The sequence below is a fragment of the Ochlerotatus camptorhynchus genome, unplaced genomic scaffold (genome assembly GCF_037179485.1).
Source record: "Ochlerotatus camptorhynchus isolate MF236.1 unplaced genomic scaffold, CSIRO-AGI_Acam_v1.1 ptg000252l, whole genome shotgun sequence".
Lineage (NCBI taxonomy): Eukaryota > Metazoa > Arthropoda > Insecta > Diptera > Culicidae > Ochlerotatus > Ochlerotatus camptorhynchus.
The window spans coordinates 32490-59156 of NW_027040742.1; the positions used below are offsets into that span (position 1 = coordinate 32490).

The 26667-nt window shown below is 40.1% G+C and overlaps 1 protein-coding gene across 1 annotated transcript in view; it reads right to left on the bottom strand.

Moving 5' to 3' along the window:
- LOC135704956 (dnaJ-like protein 60) overlaps positions 1–25455 on the bottom strand; it is a 31849-nt gene extending 6394 nt beyond the window's left edge. Inside the window, exons 1-3 of the mRNA XM_065226493.1 lie at positions 25345–25455; positions 24966–25062; positions 24714–24901 (exon numbers count right to left, since the gene is read on the bottom strand). Coding sequence (XP_065082565.1) covers positions 24714–24901; positions 24966–25062; positions 25345–25403 — 344 coding nt within the window. The 5' untranslated portion in view covers positions 25404–25455. The remainder of the gene's footprint in view (positions 1–24713; positions 24902–24965; positions 25063–25344) is intronic.
- Positions 25456–26667: the final 1212 nt, after the last annotated feature.

Below are 26667 nucleotides of genomic sequence, written 5' to 3' on the forward strand. Positions count from 1 at the left end.
TTTACGCCATAATTTCTTTAAAAAAAATGTTTTTGCACGTAAATTTTCCTTGAAAAATTAGAAAAATTGATTTTTTTTCAGATTTTTATACCTTTTTTTAATATTTTTAGAAAAATCATAACGTATTTATTTTGCGTTTAGTAACGAAAAAAAAATGCATTTCGATTTTTCGAAAATTATTAAAAAAGGTATCAAAAATCTAAAAAATCATATCTTTAAAGAAAATTCACGTGCAAAAATATGTTTTTAATTTATCACGGCATAAAGTTGGACTAAAAAAACCACCCAATATTTTTTCATGATGCGATAGAAAAAAATATTTTTACTTGTAAATTTTCTCCAGAATCTAAGAAAGAAACTGATTTTCTTGGATTTTTTTTTAAATATTTTTCCAATGTATGTAGAGAAATAAAAACGTGCCGAATATATATATATATATATATTTGGGCAGTAAACTCCCCCTTAAGGGGAAAAAAAAAGTATTTTCGGCGCGTTTTTAGTTTTCTAAAATTATTGGGAAAAAATATCAAAAATCAAAGAATATCAGTTTCTTTCTTAGATTCTTGACAAAAATTACATTGTTGTTCTGCAGGTTATTACACTATTCAATATCCAAACACCAAGCAATATGCTTTTGGTTATCAATGCTGACTTCGGTTGCCTTTGGTTGCTTTTTGGTTACCAATGCTGACTATTGCCAATTGGTTACCAATGCTGACTTCGGTTATGATCACCTTCCAGTAACTTTTGAAATATCCCAAAAAATAATTTCTAATTCCAACAGCTCTACTTTCAATTACCATAGAGCCGATTGGGAGCAATATCAAACATTTATGGAATGTTCTTCTCAAGTATCTTACTTTGATCCAAACATTCCTTTGCAAATCAAAGATGATGTTAATTATGATTATTATCTTGAATCTCTGACTATTTCTATAGTTGAAGCAAGAGCTGCCTCAGTACCAAAATGCGATAATATAATATACTACGATCTTCAGCTCTTGATCCGTCTTAAAAATGTCCGTAGGAGGCATAGAACACGCGATCCTGCCATGAAAGTTATCTGGCGAGATTTGCAAAAACCAATTAAAAAGCGATTCTCTGCCCTGAGGAACAAAACTTTTGAAAATAATGTTTCTAAATTAGACCCGAGTTCCAAACCCTTTTGGAAACTCACAAAAATGTTGAACAAACCTCAAAAACCTATTTCAGCGCTTAAAGAGGGTGGTAAAATTTTGATCACAAATTCAAAAAAAAAGCTAAGAAACTTGCTAAGCAATTCAAGAGTTCCCATAATTTCAGTTTGGGTCTTACTAGTTCTATTGAGAATCAGGTTGCTCGGGATTATCTGAATATTTTCTCTCGGGAAAATATTTTTGATGATTCTTGGTGGACTGATTTGGACGAATTAAGATCTATAACTAAAAACTTCAAAAATATGAAAGCTCCAGGTAATGATGGAATTGTCTATATCCTCATCAAAAACTCCCAGAATGTACCTGGTCTTTCTTGGTAAAATTATTTAACAGAAGTTTCCATTTGACATACTTTCTTGATAAATGGAAAATGCAAAAGTTGTTCCAATTTTGAGGCGGATAAAAATCCAGCTGAAGCTTCTAGCTACCGTCCAATAAGTTTGCTTTCTTCAATAAGTAAATTTTTTGAAAAGATAATTTTGAATAGAATGATGCTTCACATCAATACGAACTCAATTTTTGCAGATGAGCAGCTTGGATTTCGCCATGGGCATTCAACTACTCATCAACTTTTAAGAGTTACCAATGTAATTCGTTCAAACAAATCTGAAGGCTGCTCAACTGGAGTTGCTTTTCTAGACATAGAAAAAGCATTTTTTTTTTCGAGAGTTCTCCAACTGCAGTCTTAATAGGCTAGCATCTCTGTTGGGCTCTCCATGCGATACTAACAGACGACTCGAGCTATGGTGCTCACTAGGTCACTGCAGCTTTTAGGCTCGTATTGTGATCAACTGTGTGTTAGATTACGACCATATATATGTGATAAATCATGTAAATGTAAATGGAATACAGTAATGTCCCGATTTTGTCAGACCTCTTTTTTGAAAATGTTTTCCAATGTTCTACAAAACCCATGCCCTTTTTCAGTAATATTCTTGAACCTATTGCACCAAAGTATACTTTAAATATCCCTCTTGACGAATGACGAATGAGAAAAATTTAGATTTATGATTATGTGAAATTATTGAAAGAAAAAAGTCGGAAGCGCGGAAGGGCTGACAAAATCGGGTCATTACTGTATTTAAAATAAATAAATTCATTCTTACCTTTTTATGGTTGTTTGATTATTAATTGCTATTATTACCTGCTTAGAGTTCTACTGTGTAGAATTTACCTCATTATTCCTCAGCTCTATCGATTTGCGTTCCTGCGTGGTTATTGTGATAGAACCACGCTCAGAGCATATTATCCTGTAGTACGACTTGGGCATGCACCATGCAAGTAACTCATCTCTCGTCAAAATGACGTGATGGTGAAGGGATATAGAAAACGAATAAAAGAACAGAGAGAAAGGTATTAGTATTGGTTACATTAAACCAACCCCCCCCCCCCCCCCCCCACACATACACAACGAAAAAGAAACATAGATGCACAGATAAACAGAAATAACACATTTAATATTTATCTCCACAAAACATAGTCACTAAAACAGTACCACCATCTGTTGAGTATCATGTGATGGATAGTACGCTGAACAGATGGCGCTAGTGTGCAGACGTCAAACGCAAGGGAACCGACCGTGCGCGACACAGGTGGTGGCACCACCAACCAAAAACACTCAAATTGACCGTCAAATGCGTATTCGATGAACAACCTGCGAGTGTTATGTCTGTTTGTCTGTGATAGATGGGTTATTAGGAAAGTACAACTACATTATAACTATTAGTGCAATGGATGAACGTTAGTTTCGGGGTCTTGTTAGTGTTAGAATTTTGTTAGTATTGACCCTTATTCAGCCCTGTCGGCCCCTCGAACACTAGTCGCAGGCAGTTGTTGTTAGGACATGCGACACTGTCACTGCTACTATGTTAGAGGTATGACCCGTCAAGTTTCGAAGTGCAAAAAAAGCTGTTAGAACTTTCTTATAAATTAACTTTACACTCAAAGCAAACTATTTACGTTAGCAGTACAAAAGCGAATTTAAATTTACTATTTTATTTTATGCTAATATTAAAATTATGATAAAACTACAATTTACGGCTCCGTGAAATTAACTCACATGAACCTTTCAAATCAATGAACTGGAGAAAAACTACAATTTTACAAATTGCAAAAAAAAATCATAGCGACACTTGACTAATCATCATCAAGCCCCTCATCTTGGACAGGGCTAGACATAAAAAAGGATTCGACAGTGTTTAGCATGAAGATTTGATTGCTAAATTGAAGAAGTTTTATTTTCCACTCTATAGTATGAAATAAGTTCAAAATTATTTAATTGACAGAACTCTGCAGGTAAATTATCAAAATTCCAAAGCTGAATGACTACCTGTTAGAGCAGGAGTTCCTCAGGGTAGCGTTCTTGGGCCATATTGTATAACATTTTCACTTCGGACCTCCCTGATTTGCCTCAGGGTTGCCACAAATCTTTGTTCGCTGATGACACAGGCATTTCCGCTAAAGGAAGAAGTCTTCGTGTTATTTGCAGTAGACTGCAGAAAAGTTTAGATATTTTCTCTTCTTATTTACAAAAATGGAAGATTTCTCCCAACGCTTCCAAAACTCAACTTATAATATTTCCACATAAGCCTAGAACTTCTTTTTTGAAACCTAGTAGTAGTCACATAGTCACTATGAACGGAGTTGCAATTTCCTGGTCAAACCAAGTGAAATATCTTGGGTTAGTACTTGACCAATTAACATTTAAAGATCACATTGAGGGCATTCAAGCCAAATGTAACAAATATATCAAATTTTTGTATCCTTTTATAAACAGGAAAGGCAAACTTTGCCTGACGAATAAACATCTAATATTTAAACTAGTTTTTAGACCGGCCATGCTTTACGCAGTGCCAATATGGTCTAGTTGTTGCACTACCAGGAAAAAAGCACTTCAAAGGATTCAGAACAAAGTTTTGAAGATGATTTTGAAGTTGCCTCCCTGGTACAGTACTACCGAGCTACATAAAATTTCGAATATTGAGACTTTAGAACAAATGACCAACAAAATAATTAATAATTTCAGGCGAAAATCGTTTCAATCCTCAATAGCAACAATTAATTCCCTTTATACTTGGATAAGATTTAGTTTTAGTTCTTTTAGTTTTAAGATATCAATTGTTATACTGACATGCAGGTTTGAAAAACCTGTTAAAATATTATATTGCCAATGTAAAAACACTTAGATATATATCATAAAAAATTAAGGGTGGTAGGTTACTGCAGTAACTGGAGCACCTAGGTAAAAATGAAATGTTATTTATTTTGAATTAGGAACAAATAAAGAGTTAAAAAAAATCCCTCTCCAACTGGGGCGTTCGGCAAAAAGAGATGATCAACCCGATTCGTACCTTCCTCAAAGTTGTCCTTGCTCGCTTTCTACTCTCTATATACAAATTTTCACACTGCCGTACTCTAACGGATCTATCAACTCTATACTTTCATATCCTCATCTATCGTATAAAAATTACCACTTTAGTCTATTATTTGAAATTAGCATCTTCAACTATGTAGGGGAAATGTATTAGGCCGTGATATATTCAGTGGAAATAAGTATCCGAGGAACTACTGTAGTTAATTAAAAACTTTATTATTTTAGGATTAGCAACAACAAAGCTCTCACTTGAATGGTGCTTTTACGAATGTAGTAAAAAGGTAGGCGGTGCTGTCGGTGTAGGTAGAAAGCTTCATTCATGACAGCACAGCACAGCTCTGATGGTAGGAGCATCTCGATCGTTGCTCCTACCAATACTCCTCCTCAATGATCTCCACCGGTCAATCCCAGCATAGCAGAGAACCACCGAAGCTTCACCTGACCAAGCGCCTTGGTAAGTATATCCGCTGCCATTTCTTCGGTTGAGCAATACAACAGATCCAGTACCTTTGCATCGCACAACTCCTTGACGAAACACTGCCGAGTCTCAATGTGTCTCGATCGCTTGGTTGTCCGTTCCGAAACAATGAACTTAATGCAGCTCTGGTTGTCCTCCCACAGCGTCACTGGCTTGCAGGACGGTTCACCGAAGTCGTCGAACAAATTCAGAAGCCAAACAGCCTCTTTGCTCGCCTCGCTCAACGCCACGTATTCCGATTCCATCGAAGACAATGTGACGAAATTCTGTAGACGGCTTGTCCACGAAATGGCTCCTCCTGCTAACATGAAAACGATGCTGGTCGTCGACTTTCGAGTTTTCAAGTCACCCGCCCAGTCCGCATCTGAGTATCCAATCAACTCTCCGTCAGGATCTCCGTACTTCAACTGCCACTTCTTTGTACTTTTCAGGTAGCGAACTACCCCTTTTAGCCGCTATCCAATCGACTTCGGGGCACACACGCATCTCTCCAAAATGGACACACTAGCAGCGATGTCCGGTCTCGCGCAGACTGCGATGTACAACAGTGTCCCGACTAGACTCCGATATTGCGTGTTTGTTTCGAGTGGAGGGCTGTTCTCCCTGGTTTTGACGAATCCATCCTCCATGGGGTTTTCGCACTCTTGGCGTCACCGAGGCCGAATCTCTCAGCAACTCGGTCTATGTAACTTTCCAGCGAAATGCCGTACTTACCATCTTCCTTCTTGATTTCCATCCCCAGGAAATAGTTCACATCTCCTAGGTTGGTCATCTCGAACTCCTTACTCAGGGCCGCATAGATCTTGTCGATCTCCGTCTCGCTTTCGCAGCCGATCAAAATATCGTCAACGTAGACAAGCAAGTAAACGCGCTTCCCGTTTAATACCTTCGTGTACAGACACGGATCAGCCTGGCTTTGCTTGAAATTCAGGACTTCGAGAACGGCGTGCAGACGGTGATTCCAGCAACGAGCCGACTGTTTCAGCCCGTAAATACTCCTTTGCAACTTTCACACTTGCTTCTCCTTACCTTTAATCTCAAAACCGGTTGGTTGCCGCATGTATATCTCCTCTTCCAGCCTTCCGTATAGATACGCAGTCTTCACATCAAAATGCTTAAGTACCAAACTCCGTTTGGTCCCGATCGCCAGAAGCGTCCGCAAAGTGGTCTGCTTTATATCAGGTGCGAAGACCTCGTCATAGTCTTGACCATACTTTTGACAAAAACCTTGGACGACCAAACGAGCCTTATACTTAATAGCTTCTCCAGCAGCATTTCGTTTTATCTTGTAAACCCACTTGCACCCTACTGGCTTTCGCCCAGCAGGGGGGTTTACCAACTCCCACGTTTAGTTGTCTTCGTGAGATCGCGGGGCTTATTACGGACGTCACTTCACGGTGAAAACTTGTCAATAATAAGGCTCCGCAGCTCGTCAGTCATGGCTTTTCTCCACTCAGCACCCTTCCCACAGCTCAAAGCTTCCTGAAGCGTTCTCGGCTCCATCTCCTCCTCTGGGGGAAGCGTGCCTGTCACGAAAATCTCTTCGATCAGGCGGCGTGGTGCTACGCCCTTCGATCACCTCAAAGACCGCCTAGCGATTTCATCCAACGAGAAAGCATGGAACGATGAATCACTATTAGACGCGATCGTATACTCCGAACTGTCCAACTCTTCTGGATCCGCTTCTTCTTCACTATCACTACTTTCAACAGCTTCGGGTATAGTAACCTCTTCAATCTTCTTCCCCTCAAGCGATATAATAACCTCTTCACTCACTTTTTCAGGAAACAGAAACGGTTCTTCTTCGGGAACTTCCTGCCGGCATCCGTGGGGCACCTCTTCTTCACGCACTTCCACAAACTTCGCATCACGGCTGATCAGAATCGTATCGTTCTCGAGATTCAAGAAACGGTATGCCTTGCGTCCCTCCGCGTATCCAACGAAGACCAGTACACTTCTGCAATTTCAGGCCGAAACCCAAATCGTGTCGCACGATGCCTACGATGCCACAAATGCTCACACAATTCAGGATGCTTCACAGTGGTCGCCAATGCTTGCTCCGGAAACTGCTTCAACCGATTCCATTCCTCTCGCCTACCAGTACTGCTTCCTTGTTATGTAGAACTCGACAACCAGACTTCTCGAATACGACACTGTACCCAAGATCGCAAATCTTACCTACGGACAGTAAATTACCTGCGAGGGAAGGCACATGGTACACATCGTTGAGCGTAACGTTCATCCAGATTCCACTTCCAGTTAGCGACACAACTAGGCCAACTCTGCGCGCCGTGTGAGGTGAGAAGTGATGGTGAAGTGACAATTGTCACCTCGGGTGAGGTGAGTCTCCATGCAAATCAAATGGAGAGTCACCTCACCAGAGATGACAATTGTCACTGCACTAGTGACAGCGAGTCATCTCACCTCACACGCCCCGCAGAATAGGTTTAAACTTTTCCGGTTCCAGAACCACCGGACCTGATGCGTGTACCATCGGCCAAACAGATCTCAACACTTTTACTACGGTCCACATTGTTCAACCTGTTCACGTCACTCGTCATGTGCGACGTCGCTCCGGAATCCAAATACCACTTTCCAGCGTCACACGGAGTCGCAACCACCAGGCACATTTCCATCACACCACTAGAAACTTCTGCCGCTATGTTCGCTTTTCCAGCATCATTCTTCTCCTTTTGCGACTTTTCCTTCGCAAGCTTCGGACAATCGCGCCGAAAACGTCCGGGTTGGTGGCAATGATGGCAAATGACTTCTTTCTTCGTCTTTTCGAATTTGCTTTTACCACACGCCGCGCAGAATAGCCCTGACCATCTTCAGAGCCTTTTCCCTGCTCTCCACACCATCACCACACACTTGTCGACGACGCCATTCTTCACGAACTCGACAGTGGGCCTTATTACGAGTGTCACTACACGGTGATAAGGAAGTGATACTCATAGGGCCTTATTACGGGTGTCACTACACGGTGATAAGGAAGTGATACTCATAATAAGAGCCGTAATTGCCGTACAAATCAAATGGGAATCGCTTCACCGTGACGACAAGTGACAAGGGGCCTTATTACGGGTATTACTTCACGGTGAAAACGAAGTGAAGTGACCAGTTGTCACTCACGGTGAAGTGATTGCCGTGTAAATCAAATGGGAATCACTTCACCGCAAGTGACAAGCTGTCACTCCACCGTGAAGTGGCATCGGTAATAAGGGCCAAGTTTTCACCGTGAAGTGACATCAGCCCCAGTCACTTCCACCTCTGGTCGGCTCTCAATCACGTTGATGAGGCTACCGTACGACATTGGAAGGCTTGAGAGAATCAACGCCATGAACACTCTGTCCTTTGGTCCTTTTCCCATCTTTTCCAACTGGTTGTGCAACGTTGTCATGTCATTCAGATGCTCCAACAGATTGCTCTCTTCAGACAACCGCATCAAACACAACTTCCGCAGTACGTGCAAAGTTGACGAAAGAGACGACTCCTCATGAATTTTCTTCAATGAGTTCCACATCTCCTTCGCCGTCGTCTTCCTGATGATGTGCACCAGTTGCGAATCTTCCACAGCCAGCCCGATCATGGCACGAGCCTTTCCATCCTTCTGGACCGATTCGAAAAAAATGTCCTTGAGCTCCAAACGCAATTTCACCGGAAATGTTCCTGTCCTACAGCTTCCACAATACTGCTGGGCCCATAACCTATTGGACCGTGATATATTCAGTGGAAATAAGTATCCGATGAACTACTGTAGTTAATTAAACACTTTATTAATTAAGGATTAGCAACAACAATGCTCTCACTTGAATGGTGCTTTAACGAATGTAGAAAAAAGGTAGGTGGTGCTGTCGGTGTAGGTAGAAAGCTTCATTCTTGACAGCACAGCTCTGATGGTGGATCTCGATCGTTGCTCCTACCAATAAAATGTATGTAATTTCGGCCTAAATGTCCCTAATTTGGACCCATACATAAATACAGCAATCGACTAAATTTTCAATAGCGACCAAAAATATCTATTAGTACCGTCCTAATGACGCGTTCATCTAGATAAAATTGATAAATAGCAGACTTTTAGCGATGGGCCCAATCTTAGATCCATAGGCCAACATTAGAGCCATTTCCCCTAAATCTTTTACTTCACGCAGAAGTAATACAAACAAAATAGTTAAAGTATTAAGATAATGGTTCAATGTAGTTAGGACCTTATGCATTGTTCGGATTGAATTCAAACCAGACGGTTATACTTGTTGGAACAAACCACTATTATAAAATTAGCAGGAGGACTGTCCTATACGAAAACCAAAGTGACAAGATATTTGTTGACTTAACGATCATAGTGAGATGACTAGCAACATGCTTTTATCGTCAATACAAAATGACAGACAGTTTATCAGCAGTGAATAAAAAAAAACACTTGTTATACAGTTTTTGTTTTGCCGCACGTCGTTTGATGACGATGTTGCAGTGGTCGTCATAGTAGCTCAAACTTATATAGTGACGGTGACGTTCTCATTCAAATGGCCAACAATTAAGCAAAGTTTGGCGCTTTTTTGTGGGCCAATGAAAAAACATGGAAGGACGCGGTTTTAAAATTCATAAAGCTTAGAACTTTGTCTTTCAAAAATTTTATAAGGCGAAAAAAAGAACAAAATGGCGCCCGTGGTCACGTTTTGAGTAAGGTTGTGTACGCCTGGAATTGTCAAACTGCGAATAGCCTGATACCTCAGGATCGATCTGAAACACGATTAATGAGGCTTTAAAGTGAACTAAATTTATTGGAGGAATGACCATAGAAAGGGTAAAAAACTTCAAATTTGTCAAAATGGTGCACTAATAAAAATTCAATGATTAATTTTATGTGTCCCACACATGAATTTTTGCAGTGTGATAAACAAATGATATATATGTGTCGGACACATAGATTTTATGTGTACACATAAAATTCATGTGTAGCCACACATACTATTCATTTGAATCATAAATTTCATGTGTACTTAGTGGATTCTGTTTATGTGTGAACACATGAAAATCATGTGGAATTTCGCATGGATATTCACCAATAAAAATGTGTCGAATTTTATGAGTGTGTGATCTCAAATTTTTTTGTAAATTTTTAACTATTTTTTTTTCCTCTTTAGGCTTTAGAAAAAATAGTGAATACAAAGAATGTGTTGATTTTATAGGTCATTCCTGCAATGAAAAAAGGTTTTCTTTCGAATGGTCAAAGGTACAAGTCGTTAAATTGAACCGTTTTGAAATGAGATTGTACGCAGTTTTGAAAAATCATGTTTCGAGATAAATGCCAATGGCCTGTAGAAGCGCGGACCAAAAAACCCATTCAACACAATGTTCATATACACTTATATGCCTTTCAAAAAATGCAATAACAAAAAAAATCAATTTTTAGATTTTTTTTTTAATGAGAACCTCCCCTTAAAAGAAAAATGTATAAAAATTGAAGATGCACTTTTTGAGATATTTAAGTAAAATATAACACTTTATTGGGATTTTTACTCAAAATTAATAAAAAAAAAAATACCAGGTATATTTTTTGCAGAAAGGCTTCACTTTTCTCTACAACTTTGTCTCAGACGTCATTTCGAAGCCAAAGAAGCCAGTTTAAAAATAACTGCAACATCCAAAATGGCCGAATTTTTGTAAAAATGTGAATGATTGCCCATAGCAGACAATTATGCAAAGTTGTACGCAAATCGGAGAAGGTTGAGTTTTTCCGATTCGTTATTTGGCGTGGACACTAGCGTGCACAGGAATCTTGTTAAGGAGGGGCATTTTTTTTTTCTATGGTGCATTTAATCTGGGGATGGGGAGTACTCCAAAGTGCGTAGTAGATGGTGCTGTCCACCCACCACGGTTTCCCTATTGTTCAATTTAGCTTATTTTATTTATTTTTTGCTCCGGTGGTGGTTCATCTTTATCAATGTAAACTGCTTTCAGACAGCCAATGGCATTGGCAATTTGATCCCATCATTATCAATATACCTGATGACAATCACCAACTGGTGACCACAATCGCTCGTCTCATCTGCAATGATTGCCACTGGTTTTCCTCGCAAGGTTTTCACAATGTTCCGCAACATTACATTGTGCAACGACGTAATCATGTCATTTTGAATACGGTTACTCGTGTACTTGCAATTTTTGGCACCTTCCGCCAAGTGTTTTTCCAGCACAGGATCGTAATCGTAGTTAGCCACCAACTGCACGAAACGAAAATTAATTATTTTATTCATGTGTTTCACTTATACATTTTTGCCAAAACATCAGCCTTATACATTCCATAAGACAAACCACATAGGTCCTATAAGAATGCATAAAAGGTATGTGTGACTGTTTATACATTTCATTTGACACATGATCTTCATTAACTTTTTGCAAGGTGTCTGCTTATTAGTTATACAGCATATATAGCATTACTTATACATTTTATTAATAAAAAGCAATAGAAATTTGCCGTAAGGTATAAGGAGATTTCTATCCGTGTGGGTGGCACACTTTCCGCTCCTTCCGAATGTTCACGAAGTGGTCGGCAACCTTTGCAAAGTATGCGCACAATATCGATGAAACGTTCCATTATATAAGGAGTTTGTAGCCGCTTTGCCTCACTAGCAGCAATCATAGCTGTTTTTGGTGGTCCATTTCTTCGTCGATACCCTTCCTGGTTTTGAAATTCTTTCACGCTTTCATACTACCAACATGGGTATCACTGCGATTGTGTTTGCCCAGCTTGGCCGCTTTCTTCCAATTTCTGAAACCTGTAGGAATCGTTGTAATAATTTTTTGCGTCATGCTCTTCTTTTCAGGTTAAAAATATAAACCAAAGAAAATATATTCTTCAAGGTACTGGTATCATCTTTTATTCAGTTACCTTTCTGAAATTTTGTGCAGTACGTTTTTGCATATTTTGAAGGCATCGTTACAGTTTATTTTTGACTATTTCAAGGTTTTGTAAGTTGTAGTTACATTTTACGTTGAACTTGGTCATTTTCAGCGAAAATTTTATTTATAATTTTTTTTTTCAAATTTTGACCTAAATGCCAAAACTAATAGGATTATTGAAAAGGTTTAAAAAATATGTAACGATTGGAAAAAAAGCGCACAAAACTATTTTGACAAGCGAGTACAGGATTGTTAACGGAATGACGACTTGGGCGAAGGATTGAGCATGTCAACCCTGTCTCAAAGTACCACCAGTCGGGGTGACAGGAAATGATGCCGAACATTCAATATGTTTTAAAGATGATATAAAGGACAATCCCGAATTTGTTGCAACGCACATAAACAGCTGTAACTTTTTAACCACGGTTACAAATGACTTGAAATTTTCAGAGAAGATTCTTAGACAAATTCTTAGTAAGACAATAATAGACCAAGGATCAATTGCAAACTAATACCCACTTTTCAATAAAGGAATCCAAAAGCTGTCTTTAAACTTTTACAGTTGCAAAAAAGTCCATCCTCAGAATTCCTTGAGGTTCTTTTTATTTTTTTTATAACTCTATGAGATCTTTTGAAATTCTTCTCAGAAGTCCTCTGGAATTATTTTAAGAACTCTTCTTGACTTTTATTCAGAACACCTTGGAACTGAAATGCCCGTAGAGTCTCAGAAGAATTTCCTCAGTATTATCCAGAAATTATTCCCGGAATGAGCTAGAAACTATCGGTACTCCCTTGAAATTTTCCTCAAATCCCTTTGGAATTTCACTCAAAATTTGATTTTCTCGGTATTCTTTTCGAAATTATCTAGGAAATATCTGCAGCATGCACTAGAAATTATCCGCAAAATTTTCTTTGAATTCTCCCCAGAAATATTTTGGAACTTTCCTAAGAATTCAATATCCTTGAGCTTCTTCTCGGAATATTTTAGAACTTTTTTTTTCGCAGAACACCTTAGAACTGAAAGTCCCCTAAAGTTTCAAAAGAATTTCCTCTGTATTCTCCAGAAATTCTTCCCAGAATGAGCTTGAAATTATCATCGGAATCCCCTTGAAGTTTTCCTCAACATCTCTTTGGAATTTCATTCAAAATTTGATTATCTCGGTATTCTTTTCTTTTGAAACTGTGCTCCGAATTCTTCTCGGAATCCAAGTTTAAGTTATCCGTCCATTCACCAAAACGTTGTAGTTTTTCTACCAGAAATGTTCAATAAAGCTTGCCCCTCCATTCACCAGAACTGTGCAATTTTTACATCAGGCTTGCCCCTCCATGCAGTAGATTGTTGCCAATCTTACACCAGAAATTTTCAATACAAACTTGCCTCCAGGTAATTTTACCCTGGAAATTTCAATTGACCAGACGATGCAAATTTTCCACCGGTAATGTTCAATAAAAATTGCTTCTCCAATCTTCTAATTGGAGCAGATTTCCTTTTTTCCATTTTCCACCAGACATTTTCAAAATAGCTGGCTTCTCCTATCATCAGAATGTTGCAGGATTTCCACCAAATAAAGCTTTCCCCTATTTTCAGATTTTTTATCATAAATTTCCAGTAAATCAGCTTCCCTCCAATCATCAGAATGGTGCAAATTTTACACCAGAAATTATTATTAAAATTTGTTTCTCTATTCAACAGAAGGATGCAAATTTAAAACCAAAAATTATCCAAAAAGCTTGGCCATCCGTTTACCAGAACGGTGCAGATTTCCACCAGAAATTTTCAATATAGCTTAAATTTAAATAAAGCTTGTGCCTTCATTTACCAGACCAGTGCAAGTTTTCCACCAGAAATTTTCTTTTCATTTCATTTATTTTAGACCAGTGCAAATTTTGCACCAGAAATTTTTAATAAAGCATGCTCCTCCATTCACCAGAACGTTGCACCATGTTTCACCATGCACCTTTGTGGCGCAATTTTCAGGCTTTGCCTCTTCGATGCAAATTATGCACCAGAAAAATGAATAAACCTTGCTTCTACATTCACCACAGTGTTGCGAACTTAGAACTTAGAACCAGAAATTTTCAATTAAATGTGCACCTCCAATTTTTTAGCGTGATTCAATTTTTCCACCAGAGTTATTCATTTTGATTAGTCCCTCCATGCACCACCTTGATGATATTTTTACACTAGAAATATTCAATAAAAATTTACTGAAACATTTGGTCTGTTCCTGCACATGCTTTTTTGCTTTTGCTGTAAGTTGCTTTAAGAAAATAATGTGGTGCAGAAAGTACCGGAACATACTTTTGCTTTTTGCTTTTTACAGAAAAGCAAGTCCGAGAACATACCTATTAATAACAAAGAATTGCTGGATAAAACAGCAAAAAGGTTATTTCATTTAATTCCCCTTATGGGGGCGACCCCGGCGTAGTGGTTAACATCCATACCTCTCACGCCAAAGTCACGAGTTCAAATCTCACCCCCGGACAAGCCACGAATGACCCAAGAGTGTTAACGTGACTATAATGAAAAAAAAAAAACAAAAATAATAATTCCCCTTAATTAATGTTGGTATTCATGACAGATACATATTTCGACTACAATGTGCAGTCTTCATCAGTGTCATTCCCACTAAAGAACTTATCAAAATCTGCTGTTTTATTTAAGCATGTTAAAATCACAGGTATCAAAATGAAAAAAAAACGTGTAGAATCGGAACCTACCTAAATAATAATAACCAAAGATTTTGGTAAAGTAAAGGAGAAACATCTATACAACTCTCTAATAAAGAAAATCCTCAAAGGCAAATTTATAATTCACTCAGTTTTACCAAGTTTTATTATGTACACTGTACACACTTAATTTTTTTTCGCCGAGATTCCAACAGCCGAGTATTTCTGCAATTTATTTTGCTGAGATTCAGTAAAACAATTGCCGAGACTCAGCTAACAAATAACATTTTGCTGATATATCAACTAACAAACAGATATTTTGAAGAGATATCAGCAAAAGTAAATGCCGAGGTAATCGGCTGTTGGAGATTTTACCGAGCTAGATTAAGTGTGTATACTTAAATTCAGGGTTACTTCTACTCACTTGCTATAAAAAAATGTTTTTCGGAATTATGAAATCATGATATAGTATAATGCTAATTAGTACTTGTAAGTTACAGGAGGAGGTCGTGAAGTATATGTCTGACACATAAAATCTGTCAAAATTGCTTTCAGTGCGTCACAATCAGCGGTTTTACGACTCGTGAGCGCTCACTCTGAGTGAACGCTCACGAATCATAAGATCGCTAATTGTGACGCTCTCAAAGCGAAATTGACAGGTTTTATGAGTCAAACACATACTTTACTACCTCTTCTTGTTACTTACAAGTACAACATAGCATTATTGCATCTAATGATTGCACAATTCCGAATAATATTTTTTTATAGCAAGTGAGTGGAAGCAACCCTGCTTAAATTTAATACATAATATGGATAGGATATGAATAAATACAAACCACTCCAAAATAGTAATATTATTACTATTTTGGAGTGGTTTGTATTTATTCATATCCTATGATTCCATGCCATTAAGACAAAATTGAACTTTTTTTATATATTTAAGAAATACAAAATAAATTAAAAAAAAACTTCAAATATATGCGGTAATTAACCACATAACAGCAAATTTCCAAACGATACAAAACTGTCGCCCCACTTAAAGCCCTATATACAGTAAAAGTATGGACGTATGGACGTCTGTCAAAAGTTGTTCCAATCGAACCGTCAAAATGCACCGCTTTGCTCGATTTTTAACAGCTTTTTTCTGTTTTGTGGTGACAGTCGTCCATACTTTAACTGTATACAGGACTTTAGCCCCACTCGGTCTCGTTTTCTGTTGTGTGCGAAAATGTAGCGTACACAGCAAAAAAAATGTAATATCGATCAATGTAATTCAAGCTGATGTATGAAATAATGATGTAATAGCAATGGATGTAATTTTGTTCGGAAATTCGATGTACACACTAAGATTTTGTTTCTGTGTTCGGTAAATTTTACCGAAATCAGCACAGCTGAACGTTCGGTAAAACTTTGACCTTCGTTTTAAAGGCTATTGAATTTTAAAATACTATGAAAACATGTTCAACCTTGTTTAAATGATCAAATCTTGTCATTTTAGTGGAGATTTAGTTTTAAAGTAGCTGAAAAGCAATTGAATTGCATTGCATAAATTTTACCGAAAAGTTCAGCTGTTCAGATTTCAGTAAAAATTACCGAAGTCGGCGATAATTTCTAAGTGTGTACATCGTACAACGTTATATTACACAACCGATGGATTGACCCAATGAGGTACAAAGAGAGGTGAAGCAGATCGTGAAATATAGTTGTATTAGTAAACCAAAAAATCAACGTAAACGCAATTAGTGATGTCACTAATTGCATGTATCGTACAGGAGGTTTAACTCACACAACTTAACCGATTGCTTCACCTCGGTAATCCAGCTCATTGGGATTGACCTGGTTGCAGCAGTTTGGATGTAATATTCAACCACTTTTTTTCTGTGTAGCCGGCAAGAAACAGTTTAGAAATGTCACGACATTTTTGCCCCAATACGCCCAATACAGTTTTTAGTTTGTTTTCACGGTAAGTGTTGAAATTATTTCGGAGGTCTTCAAAGCAACTCGTCTGTGTTCCCGATCAAGATAGCTCAAAGCTGTAAATTTATTTAAGGTTAGGATAGCAACAATATAAATTCATGTTTTCTTACATTTAGTCTCCTTACACAATGTACCAATGAATGTAACAAATAAAGAATTCAATTTTCTCTTATCCAGTCTAGAAACAAGAATATAAATCAAATAAAAGGTACTAATTTACTGTAGTATAATATTTACGTAATAATATATAATGTTGCACTAGATTCACCAGATAATGACAAAGCAATTCTACATTTGACATTTGTATCGTCTGACAATTCGACTGACATTTATCCTATATATTCTTCTCGTTCACGAATACTCTCACGCTGAAACAAGGGACCGCCCGGTGACTGCATTAACCACAACATCCTCCCCACCGTGACGCACAAGATCCTTTTCGGCGTCACCAACTGGAACTACATCAAGTACCGCTAGTTTGTTCACAGGTCTATTTAACACACCGCTAGATGTCTCTACGTCCGCTTTACGTGCTATTCCATCCTTACCTAGATAAGTTCGGATCACTCGACCTCGTACCCAACCATTACGGTTCCCTTCACCAGCTATCACCACTAACATTCCTTCCTTTACCGGTGCTACATCTTGGAACCATTTGCTGCGTCGGGAAATAACCGGTAGGTACTCGACAATCCATCGCTGCCAAAATATGTCCATCATATGTTGGATTAAAGTCCATCCCTCTGCCAAAGCCTTCTTTGTGTTCACGGGGGTTTTGACCGCTTGACGCACTCCACTAGAACTCAGCATCAAAAAATGATTCGGGGTTAAAGACTCCTGTTGCTCATGTTCCAGTGGTACAAACGTTAGCGGTCGCGAGTTGACCATGTGTTCTGCTTCAGCCAGCAGCGTCACGAACCCCTCGTCATCCAGCTTTCGCGCTGTTGGTAACGATCCTAATGCAGTTTTCACGGATCGAACCATTCGCTCCCAACAGCCACCCATATGAGGTGCTGCTGGGGGGTTGAACCTCCACTTGGTATTCGCGTCCGTAAACGTACTGCTCATCGTAGTATTAATCGATCGCAACTCGTTTTGAAGCTCCCTGCTAGCACCTACAAAATTCGTGCCATTATCAGTATATATTTCTTGCGGAGCTCCTCTTCGGGCGACAAATCGCCGAATGGCCTTCTTACACGAATCAGTTGTTAGACCGTGGGCTACCTCCATATGTATTGCGCGGATAGTGAGACACGTAAACAAAACAACCCAGCGTTTGACCGAGTTGCGTCCTACCTTTACGTAGTAGGGCCCAAAGTAATCGATCCCTACAAATGTAAATGGTCGTAAGAATGGCGTGACTCGAACCCTTGGAAGTTGTCCCATTTTTGGAGGTACAGGTCTAACTTTATAGACACGACACCATTGGCAGCGACGAGCTGCAGAACGTACTTCAATTCGTAACTTCGGGATATAGAATTTCTGCCTGACTTCATTAACGATAGTTTCGTTGTTCGCGTGTCGGAATTTACGATGGTACCAATCCAAAAGCAATTTAGTGATCTGATGTTGTCTTGGTAGGATAATAGGATATCTGGTATCATAGCTGACGTATTCAGCTGCTGCGAGTCGGCTACTGAATCGTAGAACTCCATGTTCATCGAGCTGTGGAGTCAGTTTCGTAATCGGACTATTTTTGTCCAACGGTTTCCGCTGTTCTGGCCCCGCATCCATGTTACGTTTCAATGTCGCCACCTCATCTGGATAATGTTCCGATTGCGCAATACGCCACAAAATTCGTTCAGCTTTCTGCAAATCATCACATGTCAATACTCCTGAGTGATCACGAAGTCCATTTCTTGCCCGTTGCAGCATGACGTCGTAAAAATGATGTACGTACGCGACACTACGTAGTAGTCGCTCGTACTTCGAGAAACGATCTACATCAACCACTGGAACTATCAACATATGGCTGCACATGTATGCTGGACGTAGTTCTTCCACAGTTTCATCCAGTAACTCCAACCTATCTCTCAGCCAGTCATCCTTCTCTTCATACAAGAACGCTGGTCCACGCATCCACCTGCTATCTGGTTTGCAGTTCGGGCCTTTCCCCCATTTTGTTGCCTCGTCTGCTACGTTAATCTTCGTTCCTAACCATTGCCACTCGTCAACTTTCGACAAACTCAGGATCTCATTGACGCGAAAAGCTACATATTGTCGGTAACGTCGGGTGTCCGATCTAATCCAAGAGACAACTGTACTTGAATCGCTCCAGAAATACGTTCGCTTGATTTTGACGGAATGACCTTCTTCTATTGTTTTACGCAACCGTGTGCCAATTACCGCCGCCTGCAGCTCAATACGGGGGGTCGACAAAAGCTGCAGTGGGGCAACCTTTGTTTTGGACGCAACCAGAGAGCATCGTATCTGCCCTCGGTCACGTACGCGAAAGTAAGCGACTGCAGAATATGCTTGTGCGCTACCATCCACAAAGATATGAAGCTCCAATGAATCGTAGCAGTTAGGATCGTACCTAGGAAAGTAACATCGCTGGATTTTCACGTTTTCCAACTCCTTCAGCACTTGCAGCCACGCCTTCCAACGCCCAACAAGTTCTTCAGGGATCTGTTGATCCCATTCCACGTTTGTTTTCCACACGTCCTGTATTAATATTTTTCCCTGGATCACCAGCGAACCCACCAACCCTAATGGATCGTAAATTCTCATTAAGAAACTGAGCATCATCCGTTTGGTGGGCACTCTATCACCTTTTGCTAGTTCTTGAAGCTCTCCTTGTACGCCAAGTTTAAAGCAGAAGACGTCTTCACCGGGCAACCACGATATCCCCAGCAATCGCTCAAAACCACTCTGACTGTTCATCGTTAGGTTCTTCACTGTTGCTGGATTGATCTCTCCAATAGCTTCCAGAACCTTGCACCTGTTTGACACCCAATTCCGAATATGAAAGCCTGCTTTTTGATGCACTTCCGCTACTGCCAATGCCAACTCAACCGCCTCTTCTTCTGTGTCGACACTGTCGAGATAGTCGTCGACGTAATGCTTATTCTTAATTGCCGCAGCCGCCTGTGGATATTCTTGCTCGTGCTCCGCCGCATTCAGATTCTTTACATATTGAGACTGTGCTGGCGAACAGGTTGCCCCGAATATAGCAACGTCAGACGCCATAGTGACCATGGGCTGAGATGGGGAGTTACGGAAAACGAATAAAAGTGCACTTCGATCTTCTTCTCTGATCCCGACTTGCAAAAACATTTCCTGAATATCCCCAGACATCGCCACTTTTCGTTCACGGAATTTGAACGTTACGCTCATTTGCGGGGTCAGCAGATCCGGTCCCTTTAGTAACATCGTGTTCAACGACACACCATTTACTTTGGCGGCCGCGTCCCATATCACGCGCACTTTGCCAGGTTTATTGGGATTTAAGACTACCCCAAGCGGCAAGTACCAAGTACGGCGTGGATCAAACTTAGCCCTTTCTTCATCGGTCACTACGTGGATGTACCCTTTAAACTCGTAATCTGCTATCTGTTGACGCACGCTGTCATACAGCTTCGGATCCCTCTCCAGGCGCCGTTCGAGACATTTCAGTCGTCGCTCGGCCATCGGTCGGCTGTCAGGGAACTCGAAATCGTCTTGTTTCCACAGCAGCCCTGTCTCGAATTTTCCGTCCGTCTTCCGTATCGTCGTTCCTTCAAGGATCAAGCGCGCCCGTTGATCATCCTTGCCTTCCAAATTCGGTGCAACGGCGACACCTATGCTTTCCACCGAGAAGAATTCTCGAACGTAATTATGTAGATCGAGCTCGGTTAATTCCGCACAAATGTGCATCTGACGATGTAGAAACTGATTCTCTTCACCACGCAGACAACCGCAAACAACCCATCCGATGCTAGTTTTTGCAGCAATAGGCTCTTGCTCCTTCCCTTCACGTATTTTGGCAGTATTTAGTAGATGAATATTATTTACTCCAATCAGCAGTCCTGGCGTAGCCCTCTGGAAACTCTTCACCGGTAAACGTTGTAGGTGCTTGTACTGTTTAGCTAACTCATCTACATCAATCGATTGTTCCGGAAGCCCCAAGTTCTCAACTGTGTAGACTTCTGATAACTGATACACCTTTCTACTCCCAGGTTCCGAAATACCTAGCTTAACGATTTGAGTTGTAGCCACTTTCTTGTTGATTCCGCTGGTCCACTGCATGCACAAGGATTGCACCTTGCCATCGACCCCAAGTTCGTCAGCTATTGATTGCTCTAGGAGAGTTGTAGATGATCCATCGTCAAGAAATGCGTAAGTGTCGATAGTGCCTGTCTTGCCGTACAACGTGACCGGTAGTATTTTGAATAAGGTCGACGTAACTGGTTGTCGGTGGACAGTGACAGTGGCATTCGTAGTAGTCAAAGGCTGTTCCGGCTTAGGGTTGTAATGAAGTAGCCGATGGTGACGTTTCTGACATTCGTTTACTCCACAAACTTCGCCTTCACATGGCCAGCGAGTGTGTGCGATCAGACATCTCCGACAGAGTTTCTTTTCCTTCACCACTTTCCAGCGTTCGTTCACTGAGAGCTTCTTGAACTCGACGCACTTCTCTGCGATGTGGTCATGCGATTTGCACAACGGACATTCCTTTTTTGTATCGCTTTCGTTGCGCTTTATGTTCGATGACTCTACCCGTTGATCACCTTTAGGAAGACTGGCAGATGATCCTTGCTTCTTCTTTTCGTACGTAGTATGTGTGTTCACATATGCTTTTTCCTTCGCCTTAGGTTTTTCATCTTTCTGATGCTTTGAAATCGGACAAACATTAGTTATTCCACTAGTAGCGGTCGTGACTCTTCCCATATATTCGCCAAACGTCCTCAAGTTGACAATCGGCTGTTGCTCCTGGTACAGTGCCCAGCTGAATTTGATGTTGGCTGGAAGTTTATCGACGAGCTCTTGTAGTAGAATGGGGTTGGAAAGGTGATTTTCCATTCCAATCGCTTGTAGATGTCCACACAGATTTTGGACAACTAGACCAAACTGGATTAGAGTTTCCAGCTTGTCCGCTCTTGGTGCGGGAGTGGCACGAACTTTGGTCACCATGTGATGCACGATTTGCTCGGGCCTCCCATACAAGGTCTGTAGAGTTGACATAATTTGAGGTACTGTCGATGGGTGTAGCAGAAAGCTGCTCACCGATTCCTTTGCGATTCCTTTCAACGAACGTTGTAGACGCAGCAAATTTTCCGAGTCTGAATAGCCACATGCATCTGTTGAATGCTGGTAACTACTTACAAAGAGAGGCCATTCAGTAGGATCCCCAGAAAACGTGGGGAGTTCCTTTGGGATCACCTGTCTAGCTGCTAGCTGTTGACGCGTAGGTCCGTATTGGGCATTCAAGAAATTAGTCCTACCGAAATTGTCTAACCCTGGAGGGTGGTGTTGATTAAACTGCGTTACATTTGTCGGCCCTATCTCTCGATTTATGGTAAAAGTGCAAGGTGTTCCTGCTCTACCCACCGTACTAATGACACTAGGACAAGGTGTCTTTCTATCCGCATACGCTACAGAATCTGCTTCGAAACTATGAAATCGAGAATCACTCACCATGGACGCCAGAGATGTACCACTTCTCGTGGACTCCGGTAATGCTGCATGTGATGGATGTCCGATTTTCTCTCGTAGAAGAACCGATTCCAGTTGCTGAGCAAGCTGCTGCTCTCGTTCTTTAAGTCGCCGTAGCTCTTCTTCTCGCGCAGCATGTTCTTGCCGCCGTTTGGTTTCCAGTGCCTGATATCGTTGCTGACTATCCTCTAGTTGTCTTTTCAATGCGTTTTCCACTTCCTGTAGCTGTTGCCGCTCTCCTGCACGCTGCTCCTCCAGTCGATTCAGTCGGTTTACAAGTTCTATTTCTCGCCTTCGCCTCAATTCGTTCTCCTGCTGGTGTTCTAGTTCCATGTGACGTTGCCGTTTCAAGTTCGATTCAATTTCGTGTAATCGATTCTCTAATTCCTTCTTCTCGTCGTATGCTTGCTGCAGTTCCGCTTTGCCACGCTTTTGAAGTTCATTTGTCTCACGCGTCCATTTTTCAAAGGGGGTAGGGCGAGAGATAGGGTTCGTTATCTTTCCGATGATCTTCGGGTTCGCACCGGTATTCGGTCGCTTCAAGGTCAGTTCAATACTTGGAAAGTTTGGTCCTGACTCCTCCAAAAGCCGCGTGTATGGTTGAATGTTTACCAAATGCAACTTGGGGAGATCTTCTTCCGGACTGTCACCAATAGTGATGCTCTCGATCGTACGGGGTACAGATGCCCGTTGCTCGTCAGCAGCTGGTTGCTGATTTCCAGCAGTGATTGCGCTACCACCCAACGGAGTAGACGAACCAACAGGGATAGACTCTTTTGGTTCGACTGACTCTGGAATGTTTTCTTTCTCACTACCACCGACGGCGCCGGTGCGGGAAATATGCTGCTCAACCCATTTCTCCACCTTTAGTATACTACTACTGCTACTACGACGACTCACAAAGCTCTCAATGTCATCGTCCTGCTGGCGGAGCAACTCGTGCTTTCTAGCTATGAACTGCTTTTCCCGCTCCAGTTTCTCCTTAGCGGCTTTCTCAATCAGCAACTTCTCCTGCTGTATCCGCTCCTGTTCTACCTGCTCTTCAGCTCGCCTCTCGTCCTCCAGACGTTGGATTTCACGGTCAATGTGGGACCTACGACCGCTTGTAGCACTCGATCGACCAGATCCCGACCTAGCTGATCGCTCTGGTACTCTCTTCGACGAACACTCCGCACAGCAAAACTCCTTCGAATAGACAGCATTCGTATCCACCCTCGCGCACGAAAAATGGTTCCAACGCTTGCATCCTCCGCATTGGACCATATACAATTCTGCATTGTTGGGTTGATCACATACAGCACAATCGAGATCCTGTCCGTGCTCAAAATCGATCATCGAAGGCATAAATCCATCCTCTGTCAGGTCCAGATCGTGTTCAGAAGTACTAAGATGTTCTTCACCGAAGAGATTAGACTGTTTGGCAGCCTTGGTCTTGGAACGAGTCTGACGAACAAACGATTTCTCCATTCTCGGTACTCTATAAATCTTTGAGATTATGTTGAAATTATTTCGGAGGTCTTCAAAGCAACTCGTCTGTGTTCCCGATCAAGATAGCTCAAAGCTGTAAATTTATTTAAGGTTAGGATAGCAACAATATAAATTCATGTTTTCTTACATTTAGTCTCCTTACACAATGTACCAATGAATGTAACAAATAAAGAATTCAATTTTCTCTTATCCAGTCTAGAAACAAGAATATAAATCAAATAAAAGGTACTAATTTACTGTAGTATAATATTTACGTAATAATATATAATGTTGCACTAGATTCACCAGATAATGACAAAGCAATTCTACATTTGACATTTGTATCGTCTGACAATTCGACTGACATTTATCCTATATATTCTTCTCGTTCACGAATACTCTCACGCTGAAACAAGGGACCGCCCGGTGACTGCATTAACCACAACAGTAAGAAAAAAGTACCCAAAATTGAGTTCCTTTCACTCATCACGTGGCTTCCGTGGGGCTAGGTAAAATTAAGTTAAAGAAGAAAACTCAATTTTGAGTAATCCTGATCGTTGACCAAGTTGACAAAAAAATAATAAAACGGAGAAGACTGGACCCGAACCATGGACGTTGAGATTACGGGGCCCGTGTGTTGACCACTCGTCTATCAACGCTTGTAAAACTGAAATGGTTAAAGGCGATAAGAGCAACCTCAATGAAAATAAACTTATAACCTCAAAATTTGAGGTTTAGTGATAGAACCCAACGTTGAGTTTTTTTAAACTTAATTTTGAGTATTTTTTCCTTGCCGTGTTGGTTTGTGGCAGGTGCCGATAAAAAACAATGTGATGTTTTGTTTTGTAATAAACGCCCTCCTTGGCTGCTATGAATTAGCGACAAACGGGTGAAGATTTCATTTAGATGATATTGCATAGGTAAATTTTGATTAGAAAAAATAGCGTGAAGAAATAGAAGAAATAGCTTACAAAAGTCTACAATAATGTATGCAATATGCAGGGCAGATACTCACTGATTTTGAATATTTTGAGCAGCAGGCTTTGCTTGAGGCTGGTCCATCCGTATCCGGAATGAGATTTCGTAATCATAGCTAGCACGGGTATCTGTTTTACTCAGCACTTTGTATGCTTCTAATAGTTGTACGAATGATTTTTCTTTGGCTTTCTTATTTGTGTCGCTGGCGTTGACATCTGGATGTAACTACAACGGAATAGTTGGACATGCATTAAATAATGGATACACGCTATTAACCAGCCGAATATACTTCTTTCGACAATCTTATAAATGCTTCTCTTATTTCCTTAGGTGTACAAGTTGACTTAAGCTTCAACACCTCATAGTGGTTTGTTTGATGCGCAGATCTGTTATTAGTTGGAATGAAAAATGTAAAATTTTAATGTCTCTAATGTTGACCTATGGATCTAAGATTGGGCCCATCGCTAAAAATCTGCTATTTATCCATTTTATCTAGATGAACGCGTTATTGGGAAGTTACTAATGGATATTTTTGGTTGCTATTGAAAATTTAGTCGATTGCTGAATTTATGTATGGACCCAAATTAGGGACACTTAGGCCGACATTACCTGCATTTCCCCTACATTTAGCCATTGGATGTTATTGATATCAGGCTTATAGGACTTACCTTATGTGTTGAATTTGAATGATCCTATTGCATAGATGTTGTTTTGAAAACCTAAGCATTTTAGTTTCGGGATGGTTCTTGATGTTGTTGCTGTGGAGGACGCGAAATTAATCTGTTATGAAACTTCACAGCTGATTCTGACGTCAGCTCAGCTTTATTTTATGTTGGTATTTCAAGCTGAACATTGCATTAGATCCTAAGTAACATTAATCGATTCTCTTCATCGACTTTCTCTTTCGTTAAAAACTAGAGCACATATAACCGTTTCTTGTTGTGTTGAAAGCGTATGTACGTCTTTTATCGATATGTGTGCTGAAAATACCTGGGTATGTCTTAACGTGGCCGTGGGGATACAAAGAGAAAGTCGACGAAGAGAATCTGTCAATGTTACTTAAGACCTAATGCAATGTTCAGTTTGATTTATTTGTTGTGGCATTTAGTTCATAATGTGAAGTGTAGATAGCGTAATGTTCTACTTAATGGGGCTCCAAAATATACACACGGAAAGACGAAATAACTCAAAATCGAGATGAAAAGTACACTCAAAAAATCAGTGCCAACATTTCAAAGGGGCGTAATTGCATTTGTAAACAATGGCTTTAGCCATAGATTTCTCGCAAATAAAAGCTCACTCATGAAAAATAATAACACCAGCAGGTAGAGGAATGTTTCCTCTACCAGCTAGCATTGTAATTTTGGAGAGGTAAGATATCATTCGCGAGAAATTGACGGCTAAAGTAATTGTTTACAAAAGCAATTACGCCCCTTTGAAATGTTGACACTGAAATATTGAAATCTAAATAGTATAAAAGTTACGCTAAATAGCAACTCTCCGTACCGACGCAAAGGTCGGTATAAAGGGAGAGAATGCAAACTTAGTATAAAAATGGTTTATGCGTGCCATAGTATAAAATCGAAATATACTCACAGTGCATATATACGGTTTATTCAAGAGAATGTATTTTTCGCTTCTTTATTTCATTTATGGTAAATATTATTAAATTGTCTCAGGAAGCTTTTTTCATTAGTTTATTTTTTATTAATAATATTTTAAAAAATACTTTCAATTTCGATGCTGCCCAGCAGATTACAGGCGCAGTAGAAATCCGCTGGGACAAAGCCCTTCACCAGCACGAAGCTCCGAAGGGCATCCAGATGTTCTTATTCCTGTCATTTTAGTAAACACTGATCGAATTCCACTCCGTTATTCGGACTTAGTATAATTTTGACGAAAATTTTAATCGAACCAATGTATAAATTTTGAAAAACCATAAAATGCATATAATTTAATCTATATTCGTTTTGTCATATTTTTGAGTGTAC